The following is a 24,586-nucleotide window of genomic DNA, read 5'->3' as shown; positions in this document are numbered from 1 at the left end:
TTATGTAAGAGTCTCAGAGGCCAAGGCACATCACACAAAATGGGTCAAGCATGCACTCCAAACCGTTTTACTCATTTCCGAATGAGACTTCCTGGTAACGGTTTCGTAAGCAGCCTACTCGTATTACTGGACTAGATGAAATGAACAGTGAACTCTAATGCATATGTTTAATTACAATATTAACTTATATCTGTTATTGTCATTTATACAATCTATATTTTCCAAATCTGTTGGTGAGAGGGAGGGTAATGACCACAGTACACCATGAAGCTTTTGCCGGCACACTGGTTAATTGGTTGCGGAGCACTGCTCTTGGTGACACAACGCTGCCTATCTTCTGTTCCTAAGTATGTGCTTGGGTACACGATTTATATCACTTAAAAATCAACATAACTGACATTAACAAGATGCAAGAGGATTCTGAGAAGCAGTATAGAGAACTGAGTCTAGTAAAGAAGAGGTGTTAAGAAATCTCCAAATCCATGGCAACCGCCTTGGAATAGCCTCATTTCCAGAGCTTTCCACGATGCTTAGTCTCACTGATGAATCAGTCCGTTTGCTTCAAGTGCATTATGTTATGACAGAAATGGTAGGCTTAATAACTACAAAGTCTGAGTGGTGCAATATATTCTTTTTCTAGTGTAGTTAGGCTCAGAGCATTCCAGTCTACCATTGAGTTTGATATCCACAAAGAAAATTTTAACATGATAGTGCTTGAAAAAAATTCTTGTCTTTTTTCTTTGTGCTTATCAGCAAGTTTGTGAATCTATTGCACCGACGCTACTTTATTGCATGTATAATCTTCCTCCTAACAGGTTTGACCACAGGGGTGATAGCGGAGCACGTGTTCGATACAAATCAGTAGCCTAGGCCTAATCTGGAAGTAATGGGTGGGAAAACATGAACATAGCAATAAACTCTTCCCCATATTGTTTTTAGTTCATTGGTCATACCGTTTGAAATGAATTTCTGCTGTTGTTTTGTACAATATAACTCACTTCAGAAATATTGGTGTCGTAGCAGTGTGGTTGTGTGAAAATGTGGTGCTGTGGTAGTACAGTATATGGTAATGTAAGGGATAATACACCATACAGTCTTACTACCGAGAGGTCTGAGAGGCAGGGATGGCCCGAGGAGTTTGTGATTGGGGAGGGTTGCCTAACCTGTAGTTGTGACCAACTCGCAGCATGTTTGACCAACTCGCCCCTTATTTGACCAAGTCGTTCCTTATTTGACTAACTCGCCCCACATTTGACCAACTCGTCCCTTATTTGACCAACTCGAAAAGATCTGACCAACAAAGTAGATATAGCACTTCTACTATTTTAAAAATAAAAAATAGCCCTAGGATAATCTACACACACACACACACACACACACACACACACACACACACACACACACACATATGGATGATGCAGTATTGCTTTCAAAGACCGGAGAAGAACTTGGTAGGCTAGTGCAGAGTTTGGCTGAGGTCCATGAGCGTCGTGCCTTGAGAGTAAATGTAGAAAAGAGTAAAGTGATGGTTATTGAGAGAGAAGCTGACTCCCAGTGCGATGTTACAGTGAATGGAGAGAGACTGAAATTGGTGAGAGAGTTCAAATACCTGGGTACGGTGATAAAAAAGAGAGGAAAATGTGCAAAAGAAGTTGAAAGTAGAGGGACACAAGGAAGAGAAGTAGCTGGTGCAATGAAGGCCTTGATAAGAAACAGAGGCTTGAGTGTTGCAGCTGCACAGGGCTTAATGAAGGAGTATTACTGCCAACTTTAACATACGACTGTGAGACTATGGTGTGCCATGAAAATGAAAGTCAAGAGTAAGAGCAGCAAAGATGGGACTGCTGAGGAATGTACTGTATGTGGAGTACAGAGGGTGGATAGAATACGAAATAATGTGATTCGTGAAAGATGTGGAGTGAGGAAGTCGGTGGACACCAGAATCGAAGAGAGTGTACTGAGATGGTATGGTCATGTGGAGAGATTGGATATCAATATAGTGGTGAAAAACGTATATCTGAGCGAATTTGAAGGAGGGAGGAGGCGAGGTAGGTCAAGGAGAAGGTGCAGGGATATGGTGGATGAGTGTGTGAAAAAGAGAGGTTTGGAAATCGGGGAGATACCAGCTGGCTGGATGAATGTTGTGAGAAGTGCATGATCAGGGATATACAGTATATATATATATATATATATATATATATATATATATATATATATATATATATATATATATATATATATATATATATATATATATATATATATTGTTACGGAACAGCGAAAGATAATGTACACTTTAAGTGAGAATACTAAAAATCACTACTGTCCCGTAAAGTTCCAGGTTCAAAACAAAAGAGTTAGGTAAAATTACAAGTTAAAGTTTAATGCTGAAACTAACAACAAAACATTCAGGACTCATAAGGATAATGTAATGGCAAAAAACAGGATAAAAATATATGGTTAACTGCAATAGCCTCTATTAACACGAAATTAGCAAGAGTAAATTTATCTAAGTCAGCCCTGATAAAATGAAAATACACTGGGTAATGCTCAGTTAATGCAAGATAAATTATTACAGATACAAAATATTATCAAAAATGACTGACAAAAAGAACCTTTACATAAATCACAAAAAAAAAACTCACTAGGCCTAAGAATTAACCCTATGCTAAACAGCACAAGAAAAAATGCAACAACAGTTATACTCAAATTACACAGCTACTAGATGGTTGGAGACTTTCTGAGCACTCACAACAATAACTGTACATGGGAGGACAGAGATGTGAACAAAATGAGGAGCAGATCTAAGTGACAATAATGCAGAGACTGAGCTCATTATATAGGGGGCCAGAGAGTTTGATACAACTTGTAAGAAGGACGCGCAAATGAAGCCTAGGGGACAAAGAGCTGACAATCCTGCTCTGAACAACAGAAAGGACGACTTACTCTACTATAACGGTAGAAGGGGGGGGGACTGAGGCAGAACACGCTCGTGATCAAACAGGCAGCACACAGTACGTTAGAATTACACAAAGGATGATGAAATCATAGGCTATGTAACACCTCCCCACAAAGAAAAAGAAATTTACAAAGGAAATTTCTTATTACTCTAAAACAATCTGTCTAAAGTCTAGATAAGCAATCTGCAATAACATTTTCTTTCTTAGGGTTACAAAACATGAGATCTCCCTAGAACGTTCAGTCATAGGTACTTGCCAGTATCCCTTTAACAAATCAAACTTACTTATGTACCTAGCCTTTCCGATCTTGTCTATGCAATCTTCCACACGAGGGAGAGGGTAAGTGTCTGTTTTAGTTATCTGATTAACACGTCTGTAGTCGATGCAAAGCCGCTGTGACCCACCCGGCTTAGGGACCAGAGTGACAGGAGAACTCCACTCGCCCCTACAGGGCTCAATCATCTTGTGGTCCAACAGGTAGCCAAGCTCCTTCTGGATGAGAGGAACTTTCACTGGGTTCACACGGTAAGGAGGCAGTTTAATTGGCTTTGCGTCTCCAACATCGACATCATGCATCAACACAGTAGTTCTTCCTGGAGTGGCACGGAACACTTGCGGGTACTCCTGCAGTAATGCCGAAAACTCCTGCCTTTCCTCGGGAGGTAGATGAGAAAGCTTAGTCTGGAGATCATTCATGATATCAGGATTCTTCCCCAAACTATCACTCAGGCTCATACTACATGGGAGAGCTTCACTTGCAGACTCGGGTGGAACAGCTACAGTGCAGACTGGATTATTTTCGTCCCGCCTGTGATATAACTTTAGCACGTTGATGTCACATAGTTGCTTGCTCTTTCTACGATCTGGTGTGGCGATGACATAGTTGACATCACTGAGTTTCTTCTCCACGAAATAAGGACCACTAAACTTGGCTTGAAAAGGTTGCCCATGCACCGGTAGCAGAATCAAAACCTGATCTCCTGACTGAAAGTGGCGTAACCTGGACTTCTTATCATACCAAGTCTTCATCTTCTCCTGAGCAGCTCCTAAATTCTCTCTCGCCAGCTGTAAAGCAGTGGACAGCCGTTCTTTGAACTTCATCACATACTCCAGCAGGTTGACGTCATCTTCCTCCGACAGCCAGCATTCCTTGAGTAGCTTAAGGGGTCCTCTTACTTCATGGCCAAACAGTAGTTCAAAAGGTGAGAAGCCCAGTGATTCATTTGGAGATTCTCTTGCGGCAAACACAACGAATGGAAGACCCTTAGCCCAGTCTTTCTGATGTTCCAAACAGTATTTCTTGAGCATCGATTTGAGTGTTTGATGATATCTCTCCAACGCTCCTTGGGTCTGGGGATGGTAAGCTGAAGACGTGATCTGGGTGATGCCCAACTCTTTCAGAGACTGCTTGAAAACATTTGACATGAAATTAGTTCCCTGGTCTGACTGTACCTCCTTGGGCAGACCAAACTTTGTGAAGAACCCTAGCATTTCCTTAACCACGTTCTTTGCTGAGATATTTCTAAGTGGAATGGCTTCAGGATAACGAGTAGCCATATCAATCAGGGTCAACACATAAGAAAATCCTGAAGAAGTCTTAGGAAGAGGGCCCACAATATCCACCAACACACGGGTGAAAGGCGCCTCAAAAGGAGGAATGGGAACTAGAGGTCCAACCTTTTCGGTCTGATTACACTTCCCCACAATTTGACAGGTGTGACAAGACTTACAATACCAGGAAACATCCCTGAAGATACCTGGCCAGTAGAAGTGTTTCAAAATGCGTGCCACAGTCTTCCTAACTCCAAGGTGTCCTGCCAAACTGGAATCATGAGCCACTCTAATGATATCCTGCCTACAAACACGAGGGATGACAACTTGATGTACAACCTCCCATTCACAGTCGGCTGATGCTGTTGGGGGTCTCCACTTCCTCATAAGTACTCCTGACTTTATATAATAACAAGTAGAAGCACCGGCTGACTCTTCCTCATGGCAAGCAGAGTTAGCTAGACCTTTCAACTCAGGGTCAGCAACCTGCAACTCAACCAATTCTTGACGAGACAAATTATCAACACTACGGGGTACTGCCTCATCTGGTGAGTGGTCCAAATTAGCAAGAAAAGTGTCAGCTAGGATAACATCATCATCATCATTATCCTCTAAATCACCAGTAACTTTAGACTTAGCCCTAGTGACAGCACATGCAGGGAACACATCAGGGACATCACAATCCTGGGCCGCAGCCACTGGCTCACTAGACAACTGAGGAGCTGGACACACTTGACTTCCACCAATATCATTTCCAAGAAAGAAAGTTACACCTGACATTGGGAGTGTCTCAACCAACCCAACCATAACGGAACCATTAACAAAACCAGACTCTAAATTCACTCTGCACAGAGGGACACAGAAGTAATTATTCCCTACACCTTGTAAGATTACAGTTTCATCAGAGGAATTAACATTAGAGCCTAGAACACTGGTCAGCATAAGGGATTGGCAAGCACCTGTATCACGATATATTTTAACTGATTTCCTGTCATTACTGTCCAGAGGACTGACAAAACCATCATACAGGAAATTAGCAAATGAACTCTTGAGAGTGTCACCCACGTTACTGCTCAAAAGAGGAGCTCCATCATGAGAATTTAAGGAACCCCTCAAAGCAGGTTCAGTTAACTCAGTTAAAGCATTCTGGGAACTCTCAAGAGTGGACACTAGACCAATTGACTGAATATTTAAAGACTCCTTTTTGTTCACATCACGCTGTCTCCTGAAACATCTCTCCGTAGTATGACCAAGCTTACTACAATAAGTACATTTAATTTTCTTAAATCTAGAGGTGAAGCTGGTATTTACTTCCTGAGAAACATCATCTTTATTTTCTTTCCTGTTACCTGTACTCTGAGTAAAGGCAACGTACTTACTATCAACTTTCCTTCTTTCTCTAGAATATCTTTTGTGAGTGAGAACATATTCATCAGCTAAAACTGCAGCATCAGACAAATTATCTATTCTTCTCTCATCAAGATATAGGCTTACATCTTTACTAATACACCTCTTGAAGTCCTCCAGCAAAATCATCTGCTTAAATTTACCAAAATCAGAATCCACATTCTTAGAATTTAACCACTGCTCTAACAGATCTTCTTTGATTTTTGCATACTCAACATGGGATTGCTTATCTTGCTTATAGGTTGTCCTAATTTTTACTCTATAGGCTTCAGGAACAAGCTCATAGGCCTTAAGAATGAAGCTCTTAACTACATCATAATTATCAGATTGATCCTGAGGCAAAGATGCATAAGTTACTTGAGCTTTACCGGTGAGAACAGTTTGAAGGAGTACTGGCCAATACCTTTTGGGCCAATTAAAACCTGTAGCTACCCTCTCAAACAACTGAAAATTCTTTGTTAAATCAGATTCATTAAAAGGAGGGACAGGTTTAACATTTTTAGCCACATCAAAATCATCAGAGCTAGATGATCCAGTTCCACCTTGTTTCATGCGATACTCATGGTCTGCCTGAATCCTGGCAAGTTCAACTTGTGCGTGTATCTGTGCCTCCTGAATACGAGCCTCCGCCTCCTTAGCACGAGACTCCTGCAGGGCTAGCTGTAACTTAGCTAACTCAATCTGCGTTTGCTCATTTGGAGGAGTTACATTAAACAAGCTTTCATTAATCATGTCAACAATTTGATCTTTAGAATGATGAGAGCGAACAGCAATTCCCAATTGTTGAGCAACAAGCTTAAGTTCATTCTTTGTTCTGTTTTCTACATCCAACACTGTTTGCACATTTGACAAAAAATCTTTGGCTTCATCAAGTGTAGAAATAGTAGACATCATGAATAAATCACAGTGACAAAATATCAAGCAATATCCTTATGATAATATCCTGAATATCCTGATAAGAGGTCGCCAAATTTATGTTACGGAACAGCGAAAGATAATGTACACTTTAAGTGAGAATACTAAAAATCATTACTGTCCCGTAAAGTTCCAGGTTCAAAACAAAAGAGTTAGGTAAAATTACAAGTTAAAGTTTAATGCTGAAACTAACAACAAAACATTCAGGACTCATAAGGATAATGTAATGGCAAAAAACAGGTTAAATATATGGTTAACTGCAATAGCCTCTATTAACACGAAATTAGCAAGAGTAAATTTATCTAAGTCAGCCCTGATAAAATGAAAATACACTGGGTAATGCTCAGTTAATGCAAGATAAATTATTACAGATACAAAATATTATCAAAAATGACTGACAAAAAGAACCTTTACATAAATCACAAAAAAAAACTCACTAGGCCTAAGAATTAACCCTATGCTACACAGCACAGGAAAAAATGCAACAACAGTAACACTCAAATTACACAGCTGCTAGAAGGTTGGAGACTTTCTGAGCACTCACAACAATAACTGTACAGAGGAGGACAGAGATGTGAACAAAATGAGGAGCAGATCTAAGTGGCAATAATGCAGAGACTGAGCTCATTATATAGGGGCCAGCAGAGGTTGATACAACTTGTAAGAAGGACGCGCAAATGAAGCCTAGGGGACAAAGAGCTGACAATCCTGCTCTGAACAACAGAAAGGACGACTTACTCTACTATAACGGTAGAAGGGGGGGACTGAGGCAGAACACGCTCGTGATCAAACAGGCAGCACACTGTACGTTAGAATTACACAAAGGATGATGAAATCATAGGCTATGTAACAATATATATATATATATATATATATATATATATATATATATATATATATATATATATATATATACTGTATATATACTGTTGTTGGTACACTGAAAGCAGTGATGAGTAATAGGATATATATATATACTGTATATATACTGTTGTTGGTACACTGAAAGCAGTGATGAGTAATAGGGAGGTGAGTATGGAAGTTAACAAGTCCCTGCATGATATTATTGTGATCCCTACCCTGACGTATGGAAGCGAGGCATGGACCTTGCAAGAGGGGAACAAGTCAAGAGTGAGAGCAGTGGAAATGAGTTACTTGAGAGGAGCATGTGGAGTGACGTGGAGGGACAGGTTGACGAATGAAGAAGTGAAGAAACGCTGTGGGGTGGGTGTGGATGTGGTTGAGAATATTAGGAGAAATACACTGAGGTGGTTTGGACATGTGAAGAGAATGGAGAATGAAAGACTGACTAAGATGGTGTATGTAGGTGAGGTGGAGGGAGGGAGAGGTAGACCGAGGATGAGGTGGAGGGATTGAGTTGAGAGGTATATGAGGGAGGGGGGGGTGAGTTGGGGGGAGGGTAGTCAAATGGTGGGTGACAGAGCGACTTTGAGGCGTTTTGTCTGCGGCCACCCTTTGCAGGATTAGGGCGTCGGGCTATAGATAGATAGATAGAGATTATATATATATATATATATATATATATACAGGGTGTAACACGAGTTTCTGCAAATATTTGTAGAGGTGAAAGAATACGTCATTCTGAGTAGAAAATCTTCTATACACATATGCTCTTTAAGGAATATTGTAGGCGTGAGGTTGATTTTTAAAATTACGCAACGCAACTGTCACACACAGACGAGTCGGTTAGGAGAGTGGCAGGAAGGGAGGAGTGGTGGGGAGGAGGGAGTGTGGCTAGCGATCAGCTGACAGTACTCAGTACACACTTTCCCGCCAAGATGAGTAGGCGTCCTCAGATTACGAGTCAAACCCTTGATTTATTTTGTACCAATATGAGAGCAAGAAACTGCAAATAATGCCTTACACTTTCAGTAATGTGGAGTATGACGATATGATATTTATTTACGGGTTCTGAAATGGAAGTGCAAGTGCTGCTGTACAGGAATATAAAAGAAGATACCCAAACAGAAAATCTCCCGATGGTCGAACATTCTACACAGTTTTTCAACACCTTTGTGACAAAGGTTCTTTCCCCGGAATAGGTGCAACAGCAGAACGAACAGAGGAACGTGGAAGGGTAAGGTAGATTCTTGATACAGTGCAACGCAGCCCAGACATTAGCACAAGAAGAATTTCCCTCCGACTTGGAGTTTCTCACATGAAGGCCTGGAGGGTGTTGAGAAGTGAAGGTTTTCATCCATATCATCTGGACAAGGTTCAACATTTTCAGGGTGGAAATTCTGTGAGGCAACTAAATTTTTGTAAATGGTTACAGGATAAATCCCAGCTATGGAAATACATTTTATTCACAGATGAAGCCACATTTACCCGTGCTGGACTGCACAATGCCCATAATGAACATTGGTGGTCAGAACAGAATCCACACAAAATGGTAGAATGTAATTTACAACACGGATTTTCCATTAATGTCTGGTGTGGCATTATTGGTGATCAAATAACTGGCCCACACATCTTTGAAGATCGCCTAACGGGGATGCATATGCTATAATTTTCTAGATTACCTCCCCTTACTTCTTGAAGATGTTCCTCTGGCCACACGACGCCGACTGGTTTTTCAGCATGATGGGGTTCCATCACACTTCAGTAACCAAGTAAGGCAGCACATTGACCAGACGTTTCCTAAAAAGTGGATAGATCGAGGAGGACCACACCAATGGCCTGCCAGATAACCGGACCTAAAACCACTGGATTTTTATCTCTGGGGACACATGAAATCACTTGTATTCAAAACGAAAATTAACAACAAACAAGAACTTCTGCAGAGAATAATGGAAGCTTCAGAGCACATCAAGAACAAGCCAGAAATTTTGAGGAAAAGTACACACTCCATGTTGCAACGGGCGCGATTGTGTATTGAAGCTAATAGTGGCCGCCTTCAGCATTCGATGTGGTCGTCACAGTACTTTTGGAGGTTTGTAGTAGTGAGAAGTGACTGACTGTAGACTTGGCGAGAGAGTACTGACATTCAGCTGATTGCAAATGAACGTTGTCACTTTAATTTTACAGTATTTTTCTTGTTAATTACAGTCATGTAATCCTACCGGTGACTTACATAATGCCTATTAATAGCATGATTTCCCGTTTGAAGATATTCTTATGTTCCATAACTTGCATAAAAAATCATAATTTCACCAAGTTGGCATTCGCGCCCAGATAGCCTCCCTCCGCCCCTCCCCTCCTCCCTTGCTGCCACTCCCCTAACCGACTCGTCTCTGTGTGACAGTTGCCTTGCGCAATTTTAAAAATCCACCTCATGCCTATAGTATTCCTTAAAAAGCATATGTATATAGAAGATTTTCTACCCAGAATGACGTATTCTTTCATCTCTACACATTTGCAGAAACTCGTGTTACATCCTGTAATATATATATATATATATATATATATATATATATATATATATATATATATATGTATATATATATATATATATATATATATATATATATATATATACATATATATATATTGCCAGACGCCTCAATCCCGTTTGGGGTGGCCACAAACAAATCGCCTCCAAGTCGCCCTGGCCCCCGCCATTTCACTGTCCTGCTCCCAACTCACACCCCCCTCTCACATAAACCTCTCCACCCCATCCCTCCATCTCATCCTCGGCCTCCCCCTTCCTCTTCCCCCCTCCAACTCACATACACTCTCTTCATCAGTCTTTCACCCTCCATCCTCTCCACATGGCCAAACCACCTCAGTGTGTTCCTCATAACGCTTCCTATCACATCCACATCAATACCACAACGCTTCTTTATATCCTCATTCGTCAGCCTGTCTCTCCATGTGACTTCACAGGCTCCTCTTAAATAACTCATTTCCACTGCTCTCACTCGACTTGTGTCCTTCCAGCAACGTCCAAGCTTCACTTCCGTACGTTAGAGTTGGTATCACAATACTGTCATGTAGTAACTTTTTCACTTCCATGCTCACTTCACTGTTTCTTATCACTGCTTTCAAAGAACTAGCAACCTTTCTTCCCTGCTGTACCCTTTCAAGCACTTCACCCTCCAAACCTCCATCCTTACTCATCACACTACCCAAGTACTTAAACGTACTCACATTTTCCAATTCCTCACCATCCAACCTCGCTGTACATTCACTGACTTCACCTCTCTCGAAGACCATCACTTTACTCTTCCCTACATTCACCTTTAGATTCCGTTTCTTACACAGTCTCTCAAACTCATCCACCAAGCCTTGCAGCTCCTCTTCGTCTTCACTCAACAACACAGTATCATCTGCAAACAACAGTACAGGGAGTTTCCAAACACTACTCTCTCTCACCAGGGCCACTCCAACATCCACTACCCTACCTTGTACCTCTTTTATTACCCCATCCATGTACAGATTGAACAACCATGGAGACATGACACATCCCTGTTTCAAACCAACTTTCAAAGAGAAAAATTCACTTAGTTCACCATCCACACGCACTGCAGCTTTCGCACCATCGTACATACTCTTCACAGCATTCAACAACTTCCCATCTACTCCATTTATTCTTAACACTTTCCACAATCCTTGTCTATCCACCCTGTCATATGCTTTCTCCAAATCCATGAAAGCCTCATACAACTTCTTTCCCTTCTCTAGAAACTTTTCCACTAAAGATCTAAGAATGAATATCTGATCTACACAACCTCTTCCCTTCCTAAAGCCTCCCTGTTCTTCTCCAACTAATTTCTCTGTTCTTTCTCTAACTTTGTCAATAAGTATCTTACCATACACTTTTCCTATTATACTAAGAAGACAAATGCCCCTATGATTACCACACACTTCTTTTTCCCCTTTTCCTTTGTACAAGGGAATAATTATACCTGACTTCCAATCCTCCAGGACTCTACCTTCCTCCCAGGCCAATCTGAACATCTTCCACATCCATTCTACTACTATCTCTCCCCCATGCTTCAGCATTTCACCACACACTCCATCAATTCCTGGGGCTTTCCCCGATTTAACTTTCTTCATTGCTTCCACAACTTCTATCCTACTGATTTCTTCCTGTCTTCTCACTATATATATATATATATATATATATATATATATATATATATATATATATATATATATATATATATATATATATCCTATTCCATTTGAGCCTGTCACTTGTTTTGACCAACTGTGTGAACGTTTGACCACCTCAGAGCCAAGTATTGTTGACAAGAAAATAGACACCATGTAAATTATTTAGTAGTGTGATTAAACTAACTGACACAGTCACAACATTTGGAGTTAGTTATGACCAGACCAATAGTAGGAGTGTACTGTATACAAATTTGCTCCGATCCACCCCCACCCCTTTGCCACCGCTCCATGGGTGAAGAGAATCCAGGTCGAGGCACATTGATTAATATGGTACTTGATTTTGGCTTAGACTATTCTCCTGACAGGAGGAAAACTAGAGTATTTTGTATTTTGTCCCCCCCCCCCTCTCTCTGTAAACTTAAGTAAATTTTTTTTTTTATCTCGAGAACCTCTCCTTCTGTGTAATAATAATAATAAAAAAAGAGTCTATATTCTCCATTTTTTACCAACTCAGTATTTTTTTTTTTTTTTACTAACTCAGGAACAAACATTTGGGGGATGACGTCCCCCCAGGATGGGCCATCCCTGCTGAGAGAGAAAGTTTCTAATAGACAGGGATAATACTATGATTCGACAACATCCACTTCTGGCAATAGTCGGGTGGTAATGTGGTAGATACTTAGCAAAACAACTTTTCAGTCAATAATCCTCATCATCCTCCAACAAACCCCATACCCTTTCTCGGAACAGGTCTTAGTGGCGACAGTTTCAGGTTTGACCACCAGGGTGACGGACCAGCTCGGTACAACATAATCCATTTCAAGCAGGAGAGTCGGGGTAACTATGCCTGGGTCACCGTGGGTCAATATGAGGAAGGACAGCTTAAGCTTAACACTTCAGGTAAGTAAATAGCTTCTGAAGCTTCCGTATTCTCTACTGTAGTTGAGGATGTAGAAAGAAAACTCAGGCTTAACGCATCTGGAATGGAATTTGATATTTGTTTAGCTTGTATAAATGTTTATTGCACAAAATATTATGCTACTGACATTTCTTTATTCTTCTTTATGCAGGAAGCAAATGGTACAACAGCGGACTATAATATTCCTCCACTTTTATGGTCGAACAATTATGAACTTCTTGTACAGTATGTTGAAAATTTTCTGGACTGCAAATCGCGGATTACTGAATCTCGAAAGTTATCGTTCATTGTCGTCATTTATCGTATAGAAGAGGATCAAGAATGTTTTAAACAACTGTATTGTCGCGGTGAAGTGTTCTGTTCATCGGATATTCCGCATTATTGAAGCGGGATTTGAATCAATGTGACTCATAGAATTCGTTTACCGTACTTCACTCATCTGGGGTTTCCAGCTAATGAAGTGTGATCCAATGTCAAAGTCATGGTCACTATCCTACTGCATTATGCATACACACACACTGTGCCCATGCAGTGCACTGAATAAAACTCCTAACTCGTGACTGCTGACTAAAATCCCCCCCCCCCCACATAACTGGTTAATACTATGTTCCTAGTATTATAAAAGAGAACACGAAGGTGTGGACAAGCTGAAGTTATCTGGGGATAATTTCTGAACTACAGTATGTGGTGATAACATTTCTGTCCTTTTTGTTTCATGGTTGATTACATCTATGATGTGTAATGCTGTCAAATTTGAGGCTAATATACACCTTTGATAAATTAGTTTTCATAACGCAGCCAGTAGAATCTCTGACGTGATATCTTGCGTCCCCAACCACGCGTACAGACATCTGCATAAATAAGTATGTTGTCCACACTGCTGACATTACTGAAATTATGTTAGTATATTGTGAGGATATAACATTTTCGGTTGACACAGATCCTCTCCAGGCAAGAGGATCAACGTCTTATAGCTGGAGAGAGGTCTTACATTAAACACAGTTCCAGTTCTACTGCTAAAATTCTTTCCTCTGAACAGTCTAAAGCACATTGAGATATAGACACATATACGTGTGGCTCTTCACCTGACCTTGATATGCTCTTGGAATAATATCCACTTCATTATTAACTCATTGCAGCTGATGACCTTACATTGCCTTGTGTTCCTGGCACTTCCTCACCCATCACTTTTATTCCTTGTTCTTACATTGCTTTGAATCACCACCAACACGTTAGTACTACTGTTAGTTTAACGGTTTCAAATTACACACAATATTTCATAACAACAACGATATGGCATCTGTACTGAAGTCCAGCGGCTATATTTATGTTTTATCAGTATACCAGGTACTTCATACTTCATTTCCTTGATTTTTAATCTGTACCTATAATGTCAAATTTGTTTTGAAATATGTCGTAGCCAACTACTGAGTTTCTGAACTCAGCACTGCTCCATAAACAGATCAGTCTATTTCCAGTTACACATATTTCATTAACGGTTGTGCATTTCAAGCCCTTTAAGTGTTAAGGGATCTGTCTATGTATCTTTATATATATATATATATATATATATATATATATATATATATATATATATATATATATATATTATATATATATATATATATATATATATATATATATATATATATATATATATATATATATATATAAAACCCATTAGATCCGAGGGTTGCTGGGCGAGGCACTGTTCCGGGAGGGTCCTAAGCGTACCGCCCTCCGCCTATCGGCTCATAGTCGCGAAGTTCATAGGTCTCTACCCGGGGGTTCCCTCCTTTGTTTAGGTTTGAAAATTCCCAGTTCTGTCCAATACTGTAGACACTGGGCTCCAATGGGATATATATATATATATATATATATATATATATATATATATATATATATATACTGTACATATTAATCGTAGCTAACCTGGATGAACTCAGACTGATTATGAGTTAAAAAACTGTATCAACATGTGTCTAATTCTGAACCGTCATGAACTTACAAAAACTGATGAGCTTATAGGTTAATTATGAGGAAGACATTTACTCTCAAAAGGTTATCAGTAACTGTAAGTCAGTAATGGTTGAGAACTGAACCCATCTAAATATAGGAGCTGCTACTCAAAATTAGATCGAGTGTCACCTCCTGAAGTTAGTTCGGGACACTCATGTATACTGTAGTTAGCTTGGATGAACCCGAACTCTATGATTTTGTGGTGATGGAGAGGAGAATTGTGAAACAGTTTCATATTCAGCAAAAAATGAGTCGTTTCTTACTATCCGGAGTTCTTCAGTCAAGTAACAATACAGGTTGATAAGGTTAGATTTACAATTGTTATTTTTAAACTGGATGTGTCTAGGATAAAACGTTTGGCGATAGATAGGAATTTTGTTCGAGGCTTCAAATACAACCACAGCAATATGTTCTTTCTTTCCCATTGTTCGCAGCCCTTCAGTTCAAATTGAATGACCCATCACCGCCATCCAGCGTGTGCTCCTTGCCCTGCCTCACTGGCCAGGCCAAGAAATATGTCGAGGGGGAGTCATGTTGTTGGCACTGCTTCAACTGTTCCACTTATCAGGTCAGTCTGTATATTGAAAACACACTTTCTGGTCCCAAGTAATCTAATATGCTATAGCACTAGCCGTGTGTGTGTGTGTGTGTGTGTGTGTGTGTGTGTGTGTAATTTGGACTGCCGAAAATTGGCTCAATAATCGAAAAAAAATCGCTGATGTGAAAAAAAAAATTGGTCCCATCACGATTGAAAAACTTTTACTATATTTAATGAGCGATCACAGTTTGATTTAAAAAAAAAAAAAAAAAAAAAAAAAAATGCTGCTCCTGAAGCCTAGCATAGGATCTCCGTAGAATTTTTTCCCCAGAGGTAGAACTAAAATAAACTGTAGCAGCAGCCATGTGTCTGTGCATGTATTTCGGACTTGCGTTCAGACAACTTGGGTTCCATTCCCGAAGCTGAAAATAACACGATCAGTTGGTTAGCTGCAAAAAATCCAAGTGACAACGTTACACTAGAATAGCACATAAACGCGAGAGCCCTCCGCAGGAGCAAGTGCAGAGGGCCCGAAGGGCCCACGAGCACTTGTTTGTATTATTGCTTGTGATTCAAACTGCAGAGCAAACCTCTCATTTGGAACAGTACCTATTACTTGGCTTAAAGGATCGGGCTCGTTGTTGGTTTTCTTTATCTAGTTCTACAGTAGGTGACTCTAATTGTAGCTTCATTCGTTTCAGTTGCTGAAGCAATCTCACTATTGATACACTTTACGTGTATACAGTTACAATAATGAATACTGACTCAGTTCATTACCACAGATGACGAGAGTTAGCAGTGATCCTCAGTACTTAACCCCTTAACCGCGGGGCGTCACTTTCGTGACGCTTGGGAGCAAGGGATCATACCGCGGGGCGTCGCTTTTGTGATTCTGTGTTATTTTGAATTCACCCGGGCTTTCCAGTGGGGGCTTGTATCATCTATCAGTACTGACAATGTCCAACACTAGTCAGCACTCCTAATCTTATCTGTACTCCCATCCATTGTTGACAATTTAGCCATTTCTCCCCGTTCTTGACTCCCCTCCCTACCCCTCCTCCATTACCCTATGCTCTCGCCTGCCCGGCCATGCTACGCTAAGTAAATCTTCCCTGGAATTTTTCACTGATTTCATCCATTGAAATAAGCCCTATGTCGTATTCTTATACCAAATAATATATACAAGAAAGAAATCAGGTAAGTGAGAGTGCCATACACCTGGAATTGGCTAATTATCACCTGACAACACCTCACGTGCACTCGTTCGCTAATTTTCGCTGTTTTTTTCCCCTTCAAATATGCCGTATAATCTATTTTCGTAATAAATATACATGTAAGGAGAGAAGGGAGAAGCCTAAATGATATTTACATTCACCTGGAACTACCTAATTTATAATGTATTGTCTAGATTTCCTGCCAATCATATCAGTGCTACACAAAGCTGTTTCAAGATTTAACATTGGTAGCTCTGATTATATATCTCCTAAGTAGGCCTCTAATCTATTTTCGTAATAAATATACATGTAAGGAGGGAAGGGAGAATATTTACATTCACCTGGAACTACCAGATTTATAATGTATTGTCTAGATTTCCTGCCAATCATATCAGTGCTAGACTTAGCTGTTTCAAGAAGTAATATTGGTAACTCTGAATAACCCCTAAAGCAGGCCTCTAGGCTGCCCCTGCGTTATCAGTGTACTCTCATCTTCCGAAGTGAGAGGATGTACGTTTCATCTTGCTGACTTCAAGGCCTTTTTTCACCCCCATGCAAATGGCTCTGTGACCTTTACCCCTACTAAACCTCGTGTGGAAAGAGGTAAAGGGCTGACAATTGATAAAAGAGTGACTACGATCTTTCTATTGAGTAAAACAGTGCAAGTGGAATTGTAAATAATGTGTAAATAATGTGTAAACAGCAAGTGAAAGTAATGAATGTAAATATACGTGAACAATGGAAAATAGTTTTATAAGTTATTTCAAGTGACAGTGCACAACACAGTGTAAATAAAATAGAAATGTAAATAACGTAAATAAAATAGAGAACGTAAATAGAAATGTAAATGAGTAGTATTATAAGAATACGAGTATATACCCTAGGAGTAATGAAAGTGAAAGTTTCACTCTAGCATGTCTGAATGCTATGAGTTATGAGAGTGAAGATGAAAGTGATATTCACTCTCAATGCCAGTATACAGGACGAGAAAGTGAATGCTACGTATTTTACTGAAAGAAATTGAATCCCTACAGTGACAGTAAACTAATACTACTGAAGGAAACTTATGGATAAAGACGGTAGATATATATAAGTGTTATATAGTAATAGAAATATAAAGTGTGAGGGGTTTTATGAATAATAAATGACAGACTACCATGAGCGAACTAGTGCCAGTGCGACGATCAGACGCGCTCGTAATTTCCATTGCTTTCACAGTGTTTTTTTTTTTTTTAGTATGGATCCCAAACTACTTGAAAATTGTAGAATAGTGTTTATAGTGTTTATATCTGGCTGTGGTAATCATATTACGGGTTGTCGGGAAGTGTAAAGTGGAGACTTCGTTACCCTACTTCAGAGGTCTCCACAAGTCCTACGGTAACCGACGAAGGCTCAACAATCATTCCAGGAGAAAGCTGAAGGTATGTGCCATAAGCAAATGTAATTTTATTATTCTAGGACTAATAACTGATTTTTGGCAAATATTTTTTGAGAGTCTGTCGGAGCCCAAATAACCCCGCGGCACACGCAAGTTATTGGTAAACAAGCCCGCGGTGTAGGGGTTAATGGACATATCTTCAGAGCCCACCATATTTTGCAGAATATACCAGAATCTCAATGCTTCAAATACTGTAAGTGAAGGTATATTACTGACCGAAACTGTGCACTATGTAATATAATTACTACCTTACGAATAATAATCATAGGTCTGTTACGGGGAGGGGTGAATTTATGAATTAATAATGCTAGATGTTACTTGAAAATAGAGACAAGGAATTGACTTGTGAAAATCAAGCAGTAAGTTTTACTTTATGCCGGTTTACTTCGCCGATTCTCTAAGGACAAGAATTTATGAACTTTCTCAACAGTACACAACAGAGACTAATTACTCACGAGTGCTGTTTGTAGTACTGTTAGCCTCTCGAGAAAGTGACTCCACCCCTGACAATCAATAACTAATGCTAATAGTAATAAACAGGCCGGTGCTTAACTCCTGGCTGGCACAACAGATTTAAGTTTGATGCAAAAGAATTGGCCTAAGTACCAGTTATGAATAATGTAAGGAGTTTGTGCAAACTAGGAGTGGCAGACTGAAGTAAGCTTAATGTGGAGAAATAAAACATGGGTCTAAGTACATTAAGCTTAAAGAAAAGAACTGTTAATTTATTGATTACAGTAAAATAAATTTACGTTATATGAATCTCAAAATGAATTCAAAAGGGGAATTTCACGGTCACTAGGGGACTCATGAATTCAAATAACAAGAAGAATACACTCACTCATTCAAAAGCTAATCAAACTTAAGCCTAGAAAAACAAACAGAAATACTGGTCAGTGGAGGGGAGCCGAACGAGTCTGGGCACCTGGGTGATGAACTCCAAACGCTGCTATTCGTAACTAAGCCCACTTCGCCAATTCACCGTCTAGGCTGAGATTCAGGAATTCGCTATACAATGGAGATGCTGCTCTACACTGGGCACAAACGATCCTATCCTCCAGGTGACTCAAAGCTGACTGACTTCAAACTGCGAAAGTGGGCAATAGATGGCCGTGTTCGCCAGAAGTAGGCGTGGCCTAACTTCAACGGTCAACGGAAAGAGGGCGAACGATATAAAAATGCAATAAATCACTCAGTGAAAGCACTAATGTTGTGGATAAGAATGGTCACTTGTGAAACAGTGACAAATTTTCTGAAAACCATCTCGATCAAAATGAATACGAGGACGGTTGAACTGAATGATGTCCAGTGGGAGTTCCACTAGAGTTCGTGGTTTTCTCACCAAGTACAATGTCACGAATTTGTATGAATACACTCACGCGAATTTGTGACATTACGTCCCATCAAAATCAAATTTTTCTTCAGAAAAATTTTACAATATACATACATATAAATCCTCAGTCACACAAGAATCACACTGTGTTGTGTGTACTATCCTGTTACAGGAGAAAATCACAGTCGCCCACGAGCGTAAAAACCTCGTATTTACGTTAATAGAAGCAAGCTTAAGGAAAAAACTCCATGACGACGGTGAAAAATCCTGTACTCAGGTCAAACTGAGCGAAAAGTTTGCTACATTTACATTAATAACTAATTGTTATGTAGCGTAATGTATGTAATACACGGTGTAGGTGTTACAGTTGTTGTGTAACTGTGCCTGCGTGTAAAATGATATCATACAAATCAATAGTAAACAGAGACGACGAGGCAGAAGAGAAGAGGCGGCAGCATGCGGCAGGGACGATCAGCTGGTCTGCAAGACAAACTGCTACACCTGCCAACTGTACCTGCGAAATCAATCAAGGTGGAGCATCAAAAGTGTCAGTGTGACAAACAATTTTTTAAAATTACAGTTTCTCTCTCTGTCTAGTAGTCAGTACTTATGTTACAAAAAGTATATTATTATTTTGTTAATGGATACATTATTAACCAAGAAACGTAGTCCTTGGATTGCTCAAATCTCTGAGGACCTCTGTAGTTTACTGGTTAAACCTAGATTCTTAACCAGGAAACGTACTAGTCCTTGAATTGTATAAATCTCTGAGGATAGCCAGTAGTTTACTGGTTAAACCTACATTATTAACCAGGAAACGTGCTAGACCTTGGATTGCTCAAATCTCTGAGAACAGGAAGTTTACTGGTTAAACCTACATTATTAACCATGAAACGTGCTAGTCCTTGGATTGCCCAAATCTCTGAGAACGGGCAGTTTACTGGTTAAACCTAAATCTTGGACAACATCTTGGCTACAAATCAGATCTTGCGGCAATGCAATGGTCACCGGGGTGACACTCGGAGCCTTGGCCATGGCTCGTGATACTGCAGCCGAAGTCTGAGTAGCATCATATGTGGTGCAACTATACTTGGCATCTGCTATGTTGCCTACAATAAGGTCAAATAAAGGTTCTGGCATGACAACTGCGAGTGTCATAGCAGTGTAAAATGGAGATGCCACCTGGACACATGCCTCAGGGAACAATCTCACTGATCCATCAATAAGCTGAGCCTGGATCTGTCGACCTGTTTACTCCTCAGGCCAAACTAGACTCTGCCTGACAGAGCAACCTGAGGAACCATTGTCTCTCAGGACCTTCACAGGAATGCCTCCCACAAACCCTGGCTGAACAAGGAAGGCACTGCTACCTGTGGGAGGGCCTGTGGAGGAACCAGCCAGCCACTGATGAGGCTGCTGAATGAATGATGCCCTGAATGAAACATGGTGCCCTGAGAAGTAGATACCTGAGGGGTTATACCATCTGGGGAGATGGAGTGTTGACCAGCTGTGGTGGAGGGTTCACTGTCAGTGGGGGACTAGATAACTGTGAGGAAGTACCTGTACTGCTAGGGACGACACCATCGTGCTGCTGCTGAAGAATGAAGGCTGTGTTTGCCTCCTGCCTCCGATACACTGGCTGGTGGTGAAAAGGATTGTCCAAACTGTCGACCGTGTGGCTGATACTGTTGCTGCTTGAAATACTGTTTCCACTCAGGTTTCTGGGTATTTTGCCCCTGGTCCTTCTTCTGCGATTTGTTTGGACCTTGGCCATTATTCTGAGAATGGCCTTGATGCTGGGGATCAGTCTGAGATGGTTTCCCAGATTTGTCAGCTTTCCTGTTCCAGGTTTGTTGCTTAAGAGTTTGATACCCGTATGCAGTGAAGAATGCATCAGCCTTCACCATTTGGCTGGCATCCCTTACCTGGCAGATCTTAAGCTGAGCCATAAGCTCAGCAGGCCATGACTTTTCTAGCTGCGCACAGCATAAGGTCAATTATCCCCTCTTGCATGGGAGGAGTTTCATCTTTCTCCATCCACTCATCTAAGTAAGCAGTAAGCTGACCAAGAAACTGAACAGCAGTCTTCTTTTCTTGTAGACGTGCCCTCATAAACTGACTCCTGGTGTTGTCAACTGTGAGACCGTATGCTTTGATGAGTGCGGCCTTCATCATCTCATACGTGAGATTGTCTCCATAAATTCTGTGGAGAATATCGAGGGCAGGGCCCTCAAACAAGCTAAAGAAACTGGAGTCGCTTAGCTGCCTCATCCAGCTGGTACAGCTGAGCCATGTCTTCAAAACGAGCTATGAATGGCTTGATTCGCTCGCCTTCCTTGTATGAAGGAAGTTTGATGCGTGGGGTCTCCAGATCATGTGCAGGGAGAGCGCTCGTGGAGCTTGGGTTAGCTGCACCAGATGTGTCTCAAGCCAAGGAGTCTTGCTTGAGCTTCAGCATCTCAAGTTTATGTTTCTCATGTGCCTCGCGCTCAGCACGTTCGTGTTCTCGTTGTTCTCGCTTGTATTCACGTTCTCTCTCTCGTTGTTCTCACTCATGTTCGCGTTCTCTCTCTTGTTGTTCTCGCTCGTATTCACGTTCTCTCTCACGTTGTTAGCATTGTTTTTGCTCGTGTTCACGTTGTTCTCGTTGGTGTTCATGTTGAATTCGATGCTATTCACGGGCATCATTCCACGTTGCTGCTCGTAACTAAACCGAGAGAGCACATATTCTTTTATTTGTTGGGAATTGGCAAGCCCCATATCTTTGGCTTCCTGTACATATATATTAATAGCCATGATGCTAATTCAACTAAGGCTGAGTAGACTAAAGACTGAGTACTGACTGCTATTTTGCAGAGAAATACCAAGAATCAAAGTGAAGAATATAGGCACAGGTTGTTGGTGACCAGTTTTATCTAGTTTAACTGGTAAAGAAAGAAAAAGAAAAGGCAACTGACTGGGAAAACTATTACGAAAAATTAATAGAAATGAATCAATAAGACCAGTAAGATAGAGCCTATAGAGTTAATGATAAATACCAAGGTGTGAGTGAGTATTATCTCATTAATAACTTTAGAGCTAGGAGTTAATATCCTGGAATGAGGTCGCCAGATGTCACGGGGGGGGAGGGTGATATGAATTAATAATGCTGGATGTTACTTGAAAATAGAGACAAGGAATTGACTGGTGAAAATCAAGCAGTAAGTTTTACTTTATGCCGGCTTTGCCGATTCTCTAAGGACGAGAATTTATGAACTTTCTCAACAGTACACAACAGAGACTAATTACTCACGTGTGCTGTTTGTAGTACTGTTAGCCTCTCGAGAAAGTGACTCCACCCCTGACAATCAATAACTAATGCTAATAGTAATAAACAGGCCGGTGCTTAACTCCTGGCTGGCACAACAGATTTAAGTTTGATGCAAAAGAATTGGCCTAAGTACCAGTTATGAATAATGTAAGGAGTTTGTGCAAACTAGGAGTGGCAGACTGAAGTAAGCTTAATGTGGAGAAATAAAACACGGGTCTAAGTACATTAAGCTTAAAGAAAAGAACTGTAAATTTATTGATTACAATAAAATAAATTTACGTTATATGACTCTCCAAATGAATTCAAAAGGTGAATTTCACGGTCACTAGGGGACTCATGAATTCAAATAACAAGAAGAATACACTCACTCATTCAAAAGCTAATCAAACTTAAGCCTAGAAAAACAAACAGAAATACTGGTCAGTGGAGGGGAGCCGAACGATAGTCTGGGCACCTGGGTGATGAACTCCAAACGCTGCTATTCGTAACTAAGCCCACTTCGCCAATTCACCGTCTAGGCAGAGATTCAGGAATTCGCTGTACAATGGAGACGCTGTTCTGCGCTGGGCACAAATGATCCTATCCTCCAGGTGACTCAAAGCTGACTGACTTTTTCAAACTGTGAAAGGGGGCAAGAGATGGCTGTGTTTGCTGGAAGTAGGAATGGCCTAACTTCAACAGTCAACGGAAAGAGGGCGAACGATATAAAAATGCAACAAATCACTCAGTGAAAGCACTAATGTTGTGGATAAGAATGGTCACTTGTGAAACAGCGACAAATGTTCTGAAAACCATCCCGATCGAAGTGAATACGAGGACGGTTGAACTGAGTGATGCCCAGTGGGAGTTCCACCAGAGTTCATGGTTTTCTCATCAAGTACAATGTCACGAAATTGTATGAATACACTCGTATGAATTCGTGACAAGGTCATGTGACTGCTAATTTTCTTCATATGTCTTCTTAATACCATCTTGTATGTAGACTAAGCAAACCGCGTAACATTAAATGAAAGTAATGGGTCATTAAAAGATGTAGATGTAATAGACAAAGCACTATAAGTTACCAGGAAAAAGGTACTTGGAAGCCTCATAAGCCAGCCTGAAGTAGAGCCCTTCCGTTTGTCATATTGTGTTTATATTCTGACTACAGTACTTGCTATTTCTAATCTTTTCTCTCTAACTGGGTGCTTATAATCTGATTTCCCTTTAAGTGGTGGTACTTGTTCTCACTATCTAATGTCCCATGAAGTGGCTCTACTTGTTCTCAAAATGGTTGTGTGAGTGCCCCTCAATGTGTGTGTTAATCTTCATTTTTTAAATGGCATTATTGTATTTATAAATTAACTGTTTATTTCCCATCCATTCACTCATCCTACACTCCTTTGCTGACGCGTATCAAACGCAGAGGCCAAATGATTAGACTACTTACTCACTACATCTGGGGAAAGAACTATCAGTTGCTAATCCCTGGGCGGCATTATATGGGCAGTAAACCCTAATATTCCCTCTGTAATAATCCCTTACAGGTTATATTCTGCTAAAATGCCATGACCCACTGGACCTCTTGGGTTCTATTCCGATTTTTATATGTTCCCAGATCGTGAACCCGCATGATGAGACGCAGTGCCTCACCTGTGACTGGGGCACCCTGCCCTCACCTGATCACCTCACCTGTAACCCCATACCTGAGGTTAGAGTCCACGCACTCTGTTCTTTAACACATTCAGCCAGAGAACGTCATGGTTACCTCATTCTTTGCGTTACTATGACCTTTTCATTTTACTTGGGGTAAAACTTTCATCTCTGCATCTTGTCTATTGAGGCGTGATAACAGATTAACACCAGAATATCATGTTAGTAACAGTGAAGTTATATGAATTTTTTCTGTCACTTTGTTATACGA

The 24,586-nt window shown here is 40.5% G+C and overlaps 1 protein-coding gene across 1 annotated transcript in view; it reads left to right on the top strand.

Moving 5' to 3' along the window:
* Positions 1-24,586, top strand: part of LOC145400659 (metabotropic glutamate receptor 6-like) — a 202,077-nt gene that overhangs the window by 36,533 nt on the left and 140,958 nt on the right. Inside the window, exons 7-9 of the mRNA XM_080273092.1 lie at positions 12,663-12,812; positions 15,285-15,418; positions 24,281-24,373. Coding sequence (XP_080129218.1) covers positions 12,663-12,812; positions 15,285-15,418; positions 24,281-24,373 — 377 coding nt within the window. The remainder of the gene's footprint in view (positions 1-12,662; positions 12,813-15,284; positions 15,419-24,280; positions 24,374-24,586) is intronic.

This window comes from Coenobita brevimanus, chromosome 53, assembly GCF_032717465.1.
Source record: "Coenobita brevimanus isolate Jiangsu-jjx chromosome 53, ASM3271746v2, whole genome shotgun sequence".
NCBI classification, from domain to species: Eukaryota; Metazoa; Arthropoda; class Malacostraca; order Decapoda; family Coenobitidae; genus Coenobita; species Coenobita brevimanus.
The sequence above is the reverse complement of the archived record's forward strand: the minus strand, read 5'-3'. Positions and strand labels throughout refer to the sequence as shown.